This window comes from Antrostomus carolinensis, unplaced genomic scaffold, assembly GCF_000700745.2.
Source record: "Antrostomus carolinensis isolate BGI_N321 unplaced genomic scaffold, ASM70074v2 scaffold15605, whole genome shotgun sequence".
Classification (NCBI taxonomy): domain Eukaryota; kingdom Metazoa; phylum Chordata; class Aves; order Caprimulgiformes; family Caprimulgidae; genus Antrostomus; species Antrostomus carolinensis.
The window spans coordinates 30,123-43,412 of record NW_010315869.1 but is presented as its reverse complement, the minus strand read 5'-3'; the positions used below and the strand labels follow the sequence as shown (position 1 = coordinate 43,412).

Sequence of the window (13,290 nt, the reverse complement as noted above, 5' to 3'; positions counted from 1 at the left end):
TGCAAATAGTATTATGGGATATGTTACTGCAAAGTTTTGCATTCATTATTTTGATAAGTAAAGATTGCACCTCCACTTCAGCTATTTGAGGTGAAAATTATAACTGCTGTTAATTCTCGTGCTTCTGGGTGTATGCTGAGTGCTTCAGAAGGGTAAATTCCCCGTTACAGTATAATATGGTAAAATATTAGAGTCAGTTGCTTTACGCTTGGATTTTACACCCTATTACTGCTGTGAATTATCTATCATTAACCCTTATTAAAGACAGATTTGCTTAGATGGACAATTGTCTATTGCAATTTGATTGCAAATATATTGTTAGGTTTTCAAATGAATATTTAAAGTGGATCATTCCATGATTTTTCTACAAATTCTCTTTTTATCTCCTCCTTCCTCTCCCTCTATCTTTTAAGGAGCTTCCACTCAGAATTCCAACGCAGTGGAACCGGAAAAACAAGTGGACAGCACGGTGAAAATGGCTGGAGTTATAGCTGGTCTACTGATGTTTGTTATTATCCTCTTGGGAGCAATGCTTACCATCAAGAGAAGGTAAGTTTCTGCTTTGCTTCCATCTTGGACCTTCTGGCTGGGGTGTTGTTACTTCAAAAAGAATAAATGTGGTGGAGAGAAAACATTCCATTTGTCTTACAGAGGGCAGCAGTTAATACTTGTTTACCAAACGCTACCACTAAGAACTTGTAGACCCAGAAGAGGTGCCTGTTCTGGTAGATATTATATGAGCAACAAAAGAGTGATTGTTACTGCAAAGAGTTAATGATAATGATAATTAATGAGAAGGGATTGCTCATGAAAAGGCATGGAAAATGTCCTGGTTTTTTGGTTAAACTATCACAGAGAAGTACAAAATGATAATGAGGCAGCGGAAGTGGACGTGTGAGCCTATGCAGGTAGCACAGCAATGGTCAAACTCATATTCCCAGTCTACCACATCTTTCAAAATGTAAATGTGGGACTCTTGCTGTTAAACAGTGTGATTGCTTCCAATCTGCTTTTTGTATAAATTTGAAAACAGGTAGGAAAATTCTCAGAGTTAGAATTATGGGCAAGTAATAATTTTTCCTCCAAACACACTGTGAAGTTGTTGTCATTCTCATTCTGATGAATGCATTGATGTGGAGATGTCTGGATACGTATCAATGATTCAACATTCTAGCTTGATCTTCTGTCTTTCAATGCAAACTGGAAAACCAGCAAAAGGCCAGGATATCAACATGTAGGAATCCTTCAAAGAAAAAGGAAAACTTTATGGCTGAGGTAGATTATCAGGTTTTTTGCCTTTTTTTTTTTAATGGACTCTCATATTTTATGCGTAATATAACAAACTTTTATTAGAGATCAGAAGGAAACTTAGAGACTGTATTATATAGTTTAGTTAGCAGGTATAGAAAATAATTGGATTTTAGCTTTATTTATTTTTTTTCTGATGCATTTTTAACCAGAGTTAAATACAAATGATGGGGAGGTCTGTCAAGATCCAGCTTTTTCCAATATTGGTTTCTTAGGATGTTTTGACTGTCATGACTAATGCAGTATAAGTTGATATCTCATAGAGAGAAAAACACAGACAAATGCAGAATGAAAAATAATCATAATGCAGAGCAAGTTCTGGGGGCTGGAGTCTGAGGAAGCATTTGCTTGATATAAAAATTCTCTAATTAGTGCTGACCTGAACTGCCCTCCTAACAGTGCATGTGTTCCTCTGTGGAACTAGCCTGGTCCCCAAACCACCAATGTTTAGTGAATGTAGGTGTGATGTCCCTCCCTGGAAGTGTTCAAGGCCAGGCTGGATGAGGCTTTGAGCAACGTGGTCTAGTGGAAGGTGTCCCTGCTGATGGCAGGGGGGTTGGAACTGGATGATCTTTAAGGTCCCTTCCAATCCTAACCATTCTATGATTCTATGTCCCATGGACAGAACTTTGCTCTATCTGGTTTTGCCATAGTCTCTGTTAACCTGGACATCTTTCTTTAAAATTAAAATTAGAAAGGAGGTGAGTGGGAATATAAGAAATATAAATTCTGCCCTTTTTCTTTCTAGTGCTGGAAAATTACATTTTCCTCTGTGTCATTCCTCGCCCCCGAGCAAACAGGCAAAATCACTGCAGTCTGGATCTCTCTTTGCCTGTTTGCTGTTGTTTGCAAGGTTACCCACTGGAATACACATTATTATAAGAAATGAACTGGCTCATCGACTTTAAAATCTTTTCCTATTAAGAAGTTCTAACAGTGCAGATAGAGGTTTTGGAGGCTCACTCTCCAGGTCTGCGCAGCACACCTCCGGCATAGCCAACAAACCTGCTGATGGCATCATGTCTGCGTCTCCCTGGAATGGGCACCACAGTCATGGCCAGTTGAGGCTTGGAGCTGCATGTGGACAAGTGTTCACTGAAGATGAACTGAAGCCTGCCAGGATTGTTTAATTTGTAAATTAATGCAGATTGGGACCAGCTTTTATGAAAGGAAAGGCCTCTTTGGACCACAGATTGGTTTGAACTTGTGGAGGAGCACAGCTGAAAACTCACACTTGTTGGAGACAGCAGTTTAACAGCAAAGTTCTCTTCTACAAACAGAAACGTTAGGAGCTTAAGCTCTTGCATTCATTTTTTGCATTAACCTTACTTTAAAAAGTTTCCCTTTTCAGTTCACTAAAGCTAATGCCTCTGTAGAAGACAAGGTAGTCTTGCAAGGCAACAATGCAGAAAAATAATTTAATTAGACAAACCTGAGGCATTTTCTTCAAATGGAGCTGGAAAATATCACAGTGACATTTGGTCATGGTCCAGGGCATCATAGTTCATTGGTAATAGGCACAGTAGTGGATTTCCTGAATGAAGCATTTTGTTAAGAGGTGCAAAGAGCAAATCATAGAATCATAGACTGGTTTGGGTTGGAAAGGACCTTAAAGATCATCCAGTTCCAACCCCCCTGCTGTGGACAGGGTTGCCAACCACCAGATCAGGCTGCCCAGTGCCCCATCCAACCTGGCCTTGAATACCTCCAGGGATGGGGCATCCACAACTGTTCTGGGCAGCCTGGGCCAGTGTCTCAACACCCTCTGGGTGAAAATTATCCTCCTAATATCTAACCTACATTTGCCCTCTCTTAGTTTTAAACCATTTCCCCTTGTCCTGTCACTGCCCATATCAAAAGTCCCTTTCCCTGCTGTTTATAAGCTCCCTTCAGGTACTGGAAGGATGCAATGGGGTCTCCCTGGACCCTTCTCTTCTCCAAGCTGAACAAGCCCAGCTCCCTCAACCTTTCTTCATCAGAGAGGTGCTTCAGCTCTCTGATAATCTTTGTGGCTCTCCTCTGGACCCGCTCCAACAGCTCTACATCTTTCTTGTGTTGGGGGCTCCAGGCCTGGACACAATGCTCCAGATGGGACCTCACAAGGGCCGAATAGGAAGGAGAGATATTAGAAGAGAAGGAAGCACTGAAAGAAAACAGACCTTGGTCTGAGATTAGGATCAGACAGAACATCAGAAGCTATTTTTTGTTTCTGAGAACACACCAAAACAGCACACGGGTTTTTTTACCTTTCATAGGCAAGGTGTTACCCCATTGCTCTTAGTTTCAATAGATCATATTGCAAAAACTGTAGCAACTGGCAAATTTTTGGGGACTGCCAATGTTTTATAGGGTTTAATCAGATATGTGAAGCCAAATTAAACCAGGCAGAATGTTTATGCAGTGGAAAATTTGGGTTTGGTTTTGCGTTTGTTATCTAAAACATTTTAGTTGAACCCTGGGGTTGCCTAAGGTCTACTGAAGTTTCTGTATGTGTATATCTATGGAAAAAATATGTTTGTGTATGTATAAATTTCTGTTCTGAACCTGTCCTACATGAGCTAAAATCAAACCATTTAAAAAAATGTTTTCTTGGTCTTGGGAACTGATGAGCTACATGAGTTACATGTTTGCAGCTCTGACATCATCATATGTGTATGAATGCACAAATTACTGCTACATAATTAACCTGTTAATTGACAGTTGGTGATCAGTGTCCACTTGAGTGTATCTGCCCACATAAGGCAGTACCACTTTCTTTCATTAATAGATACGTACCTTGAAATACGGTATTTTTATTATATCTAAACATTTCTAATTCTCTAAAGAGCTTATTTGTCCTTAATATTAGTTAGCTATTTTGAGTAATAGAGAATACAGGGTTAGTAAAAACAAGATGAAACAAGAAAAACAAGACATTTGTAAACTTCTTTTCTGGAGAGAATGCCCTTTGACTTTGACCCCCAAAAGAATTAGATTTTGGTCAGTTCTGATTTCATCTAGACAGTTTTATCTCTGGTGTAATCGTGACTTGCATTTCCCTGGAGTGAAGAATGTGACACTTTTCAGGCTTGTGCGTTTGAGTGGACAAAGCCTCTACTGACCCCTTTAAGTATAAGACTGAATAAATAGGATCAGACAGGCTGTCAGGGGTACACTGTAAATGGGTTCTTTAAACTGCTGTTGGTAGCAAAAAAGGAGATTTGGGGCTATGTAGGGTCTAGGATTAGTTCCTTCTATGAAAATTCAGCTCCTCATTCTGGATTAGGATTTAGGTTGTTACCTTAAACTAATTAAATAAAAACCAAAAGCCTCTTGAGCAGAACATGCTCAGGCTATAGGACAGAGTTATCATAGGGATATTTACACATTTAGTGACCTGTGTCCCTTCTCTTTCCATAATTAAGGTGGATGACAGGCAGGGTTTACAGCTTGTGTGATACATCCTGGGATCGGGTCATGTTTTTAGTGACCGGTAACTCTGACCAATTTTAACTGTTAGTTTTGAAATATTCCTTAGGAATTCCTTATTTTAAGTTACATATTTTTGGAGAACTTGAGCCAAAATGGTCTTTCCAATTCCAAAATATTACCCTGCTTTTCTTTTTCTTCTTTTATTTTCTGTCCTTATGGAATAATTTTTTCTGAGCTTTCCTCTGTAGCCTTGAGGGATACGCAGCTTTTTAATGAGAACTAAGAGTCTCGTGTGATCACATATGTCCGCTGACTGAGACATGAGAAAAGCAGAAAGTACAGCAAAATGTTCAACAGAACAATTAGTTGATAGTGTCGTATGAAGCCTGTCACTGGTGTATCAGAGGGGTTTAATTAACGGAATAATTTTGGGGATGCAGAGGGATCAGCTGCGTGGACTCTCATTTTCCAGATCGTGGTGATTTTTCCCTTTGTTTTAGATATTCAGAAGAGCTCAGAATTTCCCAGTGAAGCTCAGTGACAATCACTGCACCTTAACTGGTGCATTGCTGTGGCATGTAGAATCTCTGAGTTTCAGAAGGTTATAGCATTAAGTTAAAAATATATTTAGGTGTACCTTGAAATTGGTGTCATTCAAATAACTTGGCATATATGGGGAATCTGGCCAGAATTTCAGGTTTATAGCAAGGGCTACCTCCAGATAAAGCATGTCACTTCAGAGTAATCCTCTTGACCATCTGTAAGGCACTGTCCTTTACCCAGTGTGTGCATACCCAGTCGTGCACAGACAGTAATTGTGCTGAATCTGCTTTCCATGTGTGCTTACGAAAGTTGTGTTCAGAGCAACCATAAAAATGAACGCTTGAAGCCTGTGTTGGTACTTGAAAGCACCTCCTAGGATTTGTAGTGTCTTCAAGGGTGGGATTTTAAAGTTGTGCAATATGTTGAAGTTTGTGTTTCATTGTTTTTCCCTGTCTTGACCATGTCTCCTGCTTCCGAGGCTCCTTTGTGCCTTGCTGTTAATCTGTACTAAAGTGTGCTAGATCTGCTGTGAAACAGCCTTTTCAGAGAAGCCCTTTCCCAATTCTACAAGGGAAGACATCACCTCTTAAGTTATAACTGATTGCCAAGGCTGTTTTGTGGTGCTGCTCAAAAACCTATCAAAATGTTCTGAAGTGTATTGTTTAGAGCGGTAATAGAAAACGCTTAATCACAGTGACGCAGGAAGCTCACACATACCCCCAGTGATCACCTATAAATATGTAGCGATGCTTGAATTGTTAATGAACTATTTGCATATTAGAATTTGATGAAGCTTGATTTATCATTACACAATTTTCTCATTGTCTAAATATTCCAAAATTGTCCTGTTCTTACATTGTCACTTTCCGATTTATTATTATTTATATTAGCTCTTACATATTTCTTTCCATTCCAAAAATCTCAAAGTACTTTGCAGGCAAAGGTAAGTCTCATTACCCGTGTTATTGACATGGCAAAGTTAAGGAAGAAAGAGGTGAGGGGATGTATTAATGGTAACACAAGTCATCAGCAATACTGAACTGTCTCCAGTTCAGTATCCACCCCTCACCGACATATAGCTCCTGAAAAAAGTGTAGGAGAGAAGTAGCTTGGTACAAGAGGCAGCACAAATATTCTGTAAATTGAAAAAGATCCTAGAGTTCATATAAATCTAATTATGTGTTTTTCTCTTTTTCTCCTTTTGGATATTTTGTTCATCTGACTGGCCGTCCACATTTAGAAGAAATGCATATTCCTACTCCTATTACTTGTAAGTACTTAGTTGGGGATGATGTTTCTACAGCATGTTCACCCTGTAGTAATTTTGTGCTTTGTTGTATTAATTTCTTTTACCACTTTTTTTTTTTACCATTCCATTTATCCTTGTCATTCCAGCAGCTTGTGTTTTATTTTCTCACTTTCACACTGTTAATGCTTTCTGTGTTTCACCACTGCACCCATAACTGTTCCTGCAAACACATAAATGTCCACAGATAGGTCAGTTATGGTTTATAGTTCTTCAAATGCTAATGGGACAGATACAGAGTGTCCCAACTGCACTTTTAAAATTGTCCATCATATTTAGCCAGACTGCAGAGAAATTCACACCCAAAAGTTATTGGGAATTTCTCAGCCATGAATATATGTTATTGAAAAATGTAAGGTTTCTGATAACTAGGACTGGATGTTATCTCAGCAAACATCCCTGTTCCTGGAGCTGCCAGGTTCCAAGTGTCAGTTCAGACCATTGGTTGGTGAAGTGGTTCAGAAATTCAGATCTAAATCACCTGTCCAGTCCTAATGACAAAGCTGCATAATTAAGGCAGTTGTTAAGACACGTGAAAATGCTTCACACATCAGTAGCTTCAGAGCCATCTGTTGTCTAAAGGTTGAGGGGCTGGAAAGTAATCAGGGCCAAGCTGTTTCTGCCACGATAATAGTTGTCTGAGGATTAGGAGGAGGAGAGGATCAATGATCTGAGGAAGGAGTTCTGGAGAATTGAGTTGGATGCCTTTGCTGCCACCAGAGGGTTGGGAGGATGGAGAAGCCAAATGTTACTGCTAAGAGAAACAGATCTCCATTCTCCATGTCTCAGAAGCAGCAGTCTTATCACTGACCTAAAAGCAGTGACCTGCCAGATTTTCCAGGGCTCTGGCATAAATTAACTTGTCAAAAGGGCTGTGACTGCTCTGCTAGCCCCTCCGAGTCTGCCACCCCTGGAAACCTGCTTTGCCTGTTCGTACAGTTCGTCTTTGCCTTGATCTGATGACTTTGACCTGTGGACTCATCTGCAAGGTTTTTGGCAGGTCAGCCAAATGAGTGCACTAATATTCTGGTCTTTTAGTGGAAGTTGACTTCCTTACCATATGAGTTGATTTACACCCAAAGAACAGGGCAAAAGGGTTAATTGTGAAGATCCCTGTGTACCACCCATTGGAGTGATTTTGCTTCTCGATTACCTATCAGAAAATAATTGAAAGAAGAACCTTCTCCACTTGCTAAGTATGTGAGGAGCCTAAAGACACTGTAATGAGCTTTGACTTTGCCAGGTTACATAATTGTAAATGCAGAGTAACTCCATTTCCTCTAGCCTTCACCTTGATTCACCAAGAATGGAATTTGACCTTAAGTATTCAGATTTCAAGAGAAGCTTAACTAACTGTTAAAGTAGAGGATGGATTTAATGTGTAGGTGCTACTAATGAGTTGTATTTCTTGCTACAGCCTTTCCTCTTCTGCATATTTCTCATGAATGTCAGAATAATGCCCCCTGCGCTGTTCTACTGTTTTTGTTTCCTTACGACCCATCAGCACCATTGCCTGAAAAACTCAGTCCCCGGTTTTCCATTATAATTTTGTCTTCTTCCAGCAGGCAGAACGTGGTCAGAATGTTCCCTTCTTTTATTTTATTTTGAGATTTGTGTCTTTAAAAACATTTAATCAACTTCTGAGCCCTTTTTGACCCCATTTTGCAAATGCACAACAACAATGCTTTAAGCAGTTGGCTGAAGAACTTTTTTTCTCAGGGAATAGGAGAGTGACTCAGGAAAAGTGAAGAGACAAACCTCTGTAAGACACCCAAGCTGGAGGTTGCAATGAACTTCAGCAGTAGCAGAAGCAAGTGCTTTAATAAGATGTAATAAGGCAGATGTGCACCATGCAGCACATCACGGTAGAGCAAAGCCAGAGGTGTCATCAGGCAAGCTTCAGTGTTCATAGCACCCCACTGAAACACTCAATGGAGATTTGAGCTCAGGATGCAGAAATCATGTGACTATATCTACCTAGTACTGCACCCAACATTTTTTTTGCAACATTTTTGCTCATTCTTATCTCTGTGCTTATGCTGTCCCAGGTACCCCATTAAACATGAGCTCTTCTAGCTGGAGCCATCACTATGGTAGAGGTAACACATAAATAGACATCACACAATAAATACTTCCATCATGAGGCTGTACATGGCAGCATTTGTTTTCAGGTTGACATTTGTCCTGTTCCCTGCTCTGGAAGAACCAAGCTCTTGTTTATTTATTTTTCTTTTCCTCTGAACACAGTCAAGGTATGAGGAAAGTTCCAGTAGTGAGGGAAGAAAGCAGAGCAGGAGAATGAAGATTTTAGTCTAGTTTTTCAAGTTTCACATGAAATAGGATATTTCATTATGATTGCAGACGAAAATCTTAAATTGCGAAGGACTGTGTAATTTTTAGCCAAAGCTGATAGAAATTGCTACAGCCTCTTATGAGCAGAGGTTTGATTTAAGTTTATTTGAAATATTGTGAAAATAAGAGCAGCACTATGTATATGTATATATACATTTAAGAAAAAAAATAGAATTTGTTTCCATGCTATGACCTCATATGAATGTTTTAGTCTTCAAGCAAAATTCAGTTGAATGAGTTACAAGTATTGAGAAGCAGGTTCTCAAATAGATCTGCTGGCAGACCTTTAAATATGACCAAATGGACTACATGACTTCATTTTTAGTTTCAGTTTCTGGACTTCAAAGATGCTCTTCTTAGAGTAATTCTCATCTACTTTCAGATATTTCTTCTCTTCTTCTCAACCCTTTGTTTTTGGCTATACTGGCATTTTAAATTTTTTTTTTAGGGACCAAAATCTCCAACCTTCACTCTTCTAAACAGTTCTTAATGATAAGTCTGTGGAGACATATATCACAAGTAACTGATTTTTGCAGAGATGGGCCATAAGCATTGTGGAAGTCTTTAGACTGGAGTTCTGCCTTCAGCCTGTCTTGTGTTCTGCTGCCATCCAGGACTGTAAAATCTGATCCTGTAAGATGGTTGAGTACCCGCAGCTTTGGTGAAACCAGTCAGAAGTCATTCATAAGAGCAGCTCTTTTAGCTGTTATGTGCGTATTTGTGTGTACTGGGTAAATAGTTGTGGAATTTTTGCATAGCAACACTTCAATAAAAACTTCATACAACATATGGGAAACGATATTATCATGGTTGAAAGAGAAGGCCATGAAGGTCTTTCACACACTTTAGGTGGAAATACAAACTCTGTTCCTAACATGCTAAGTTGTTGTGCAGGCTTGACATCATTTTGTGTACTTCAGTTTCCCCATCATTAAAAGTCAGTTGCTTATGATTTGAGATCCTTGGAGAGAACTTAGTTTTGTGATGGGAAGAAAGGGATGGAGAATTAGGAGCTCCTGTCCTGGTGCACTCATTGCATTGCTGTCACCAGGGTGATGCATGAACCTTTCCAGAGGAGTTACTCTGTATTTACAACAATGCAAGCATTGTCTGAGGTTTGTGTAGGATTGCTAGCTCTGTCACGTGGCATTTATGTTCAGTGCATTGTAAGATACGATGTGCAATGTAAGATCCACCCATCCATGGCTGAAAGTTTGTGGTTTTTTTCCTTGCTGAAGCAGTAAAACACAGACAGCAACTCATCTGGTTTAAAGGAGGTTTTGCACTGAATGACAGACATCTCTTTTACAACAGTTCAAGGCTTTATTATTTCTTCACCAAGAAAAGGAATGGAAGTGTTTTCTGTGCGTAGGTTGGATTGTTTTGTTCTGTTTTGGTTTATTTCTTTCTCCCGGACTTGGTAATGGTTACAGAATGAAATTTAATCAAGAGTGATATCAGACCAGAGAAGTATTTCTGGAAACACATATGTGTATGTGTTACAAGGACTCAGTTTAGCGTTATTTATAAGAAAAGGGCGTTCAGTGGCCAATATGTTGTTTTTCTTTTCCCCTGAAATGGCCAGAGTAGTGAGGACACGATTGCAGTGTAGGAATTCAACTCCTATTTCAACTCCCATCGTAATTTCATACCAATTTTAATTGTGGTGGTGGTTTCAGCCAGGAGTTTCTTTTCATGGGAGAGATTCTGTCAAAGGTATTAAGCTAAATTTATACTTGCATTTTCTGAAATAACTGAGTTCGTGCTGAATTTATTTCCACCATCTGTGGGACATTCGAAAAGAAATAAAACATTGTTTTATTTATAGGCATACCTCTGTATAGTCACATACATACATACATACATATTTCCATATATTTCCATGGATGGTGGGATCTGCCAGCACAGGTCAGCTTGCTAAATCCAGATTATTAGAAGAAATTGGATTTCTCATTAAATGCTGGAAGAACAGAATGTTGAATCAATGGTTATGCCAGTCCAATTAAAATTAAATAAATAAATCCTGAAATGGTGAGATTTTATTTAGGACATATTTGTGTGGTGATTGCAAGCCTAACCTTTGCAGAGGGCAGTGCTTGCGGGCTGTTTATACCAGTATATACTGACACAGCATGACCGCTATATGCATTTGTCTAAATTTTGTTATTCTGCGTAAATGTCCTCCACAAATAGTGATTCATTTGATCAAGTAAAACTTAAGACAGTGCAGCCCTACATTTTTCCAGGCCCTGTGTTTGTAGACACACAGATTCAGAGCATCTTTTGAATTATATCTGTTGGATCACTTTCTTGTGTCAAGTAATGTTTGCTTTGGAAGTCACAGAATCACAGAATGGTAGGGGTTGGAAGGGACCTCTGGAAATCATCTAAAGTCAAAGCGATGTGGCTGGTCCTCACTCTTCACTTGGCCTTTGGTGAATTCCCTTCTGCTCCTGCAATAACCTCTGCTTTGGAGGAGCTTTGGCTTCACCATGGCAGGCAGTCAAAAAATACAATGAAGCTGTGTCTGGTTTTGCCTGTCGGGTGTTTGTGGCTATCAGAAGCCGTGAGCTGCCTGTTTGCTCAGGCCAGAGAACGTTTCTCATTCTGCCGAGGTTATGGTCTGCACAAGGCGGTATGTGATGAGCTGAGGTTTTGAGCAGGACCATGGGAGCCCGGGGAGGAGATATCTCAGCTGTCAGGCTGCACTGCTTTTAGTTCACCTTCTTCTTCCTCTCTGTTTAAAGAAATCTCTAGTGACCGAGATTTCACAGCCCGCCTGCCCGATCCCCTCCAGAGTTGGGCAGTTTCTACTGCATATAGTTTTCCCAAAGTTTAAAATGAACTGCCCTTCCCATAGCTTAGCCCCATTAATTTTTCCCAGCCCCTGTAGACAGGGAGAACATCTTCCCTGGGTGTCTTTTCACATGTTTGAAGGCCTATCAGCACTATTTGATTTTCTTTTCTCTAGATGAAAGATCCATATTTCCTTTGGCCTTTGCTTGTAGGTCATGTTTTCTAGCTTCTTCCACTTTTGTACGTGTCCCTTTGGCACACATCTTATTTGAAGTGCAGTGTTGCAGCAGAGGCCTTGCCCATCCTCAGTCAGAGCAAAAGGATTATCTGTGTCTTGCAGACCACAGTGCCATGTATAATCCCTCCCTCGTTTTGGAACCAGCATGAAACTGTTCTTTCAAATTGAGTTTGTGATCTACTACAGGTTTAGGGGACAAAGATCTTTTTCAATAGATCTGCTCTTTAACCAGTGCTCTCAGTTGGGTGTTTGCATGGCTGATTGCTGCCTGCCTTAATTTTGTGCAGCTTTCATCGCAAAAAATATGTGTACTCTGAGCAGGCTGCTGCACACAAATATCTAAAAGGAATTGTATTTTGTAGCTTCCTTAAATTGCTTATTGAAAATGAGGGCAATATGCAATTCTTGACTGTAGGAGGAAATTTCATGTTTAAGTTACGTGATCTATACCTAATGTCTAAATTACCTGTGCATGCAAATCTACGTTATAGTGTATCTAATCCATCCTTGTGAAACATCTAAAATTAAATCTGTCAACGTACACGCACAAGAGCTCTTTAGGAGTGGCAGTTACAGATTTAACATTCATGCATGTAAAATTGCTATAAAAAGTTAGAGATGAGTTTGAAGCTGCGTTTAAAATATAATCCCTGAAGTTTATCCAGACCTCTACAAAGCAGGAATCTTATCCTGCAGATACTTCTAACTGAAAATGTTGCTTGAGCTTTCAGATTAATGTCCGTGGCAGTAAATGCTTTGTAGTTGATACTCCGTTTGCATTCCTTGACCGTTAAACTGGAACTCACGAAATTTTAATATAGTACTTCAGGATTTTATATCTGTTCTCTGATAGAAGTTTCAAAAATAGTTGAATCAAATCTCCATTTTTATTTTATTTTATTTTTTTTCCCAAAAAAATTCACACTTAGTTTAGGTTCACTGTCAATAGTTCTTATCCTTGTGTTAGCTGGGTTAGCTTCAACTGCCTGATTATACAGCTGGTTTCATTTTTTTTTTATTCTGCTTTGAGCATCTTTCTGTCTCATCCCTCCTGTGTGTGTACAGTGCCTGTAAATGTCATCTCTTCATTTACAAACCCTCTTGAACTGAAAAGGGCAGCCTAGTAACCCCCATCCACGGACTCCTGTTTTCTTCTTGGCACATTTTCCTTACACCTAGAGGTAAAATAGCCATTAATATCCCCTTAGTCACATTTTGACATTTCACCTGTGTTGATTGTATCAGACTCCTCTTCCAGTTATATGCCTGGTCCTTTATTTCTTCCCTTTTTCAGCTGCATAATGCATGAGACAGGAAGTGTCTTCTCAGGGGCTGG

At 39.6% G+C, this 13,290-nt stretch overlaps 1 protein-coding gene across 1 annotated transcript in view; it reads left to right on the top strand.

Annotated features, from left to right (window-relative positions):
- Positions 1-514: 514 nt before the first annotated feature.
- Positions 515-13,290, top strand: part of LOC104525053 (receptor-type tyrosine-protein phosphatase T-like) — a 16,607-nt gene continuing 3,831 nt past the window's right edge. Inside the window, exons 1-2 of the mRNA XM_010168104.1 lie at positions 515-549; positions 6,503-6,532. Coding sequence (XP_010166406.1) covers positions 530-549; positions 6,503-6,532 — 50 coding nt within the window. The 5' untranslated portion in view covers positions 515-529. The remainder of the gene's footprint in view (positions 550-6,502; positions 6,533-13,290) is intronic.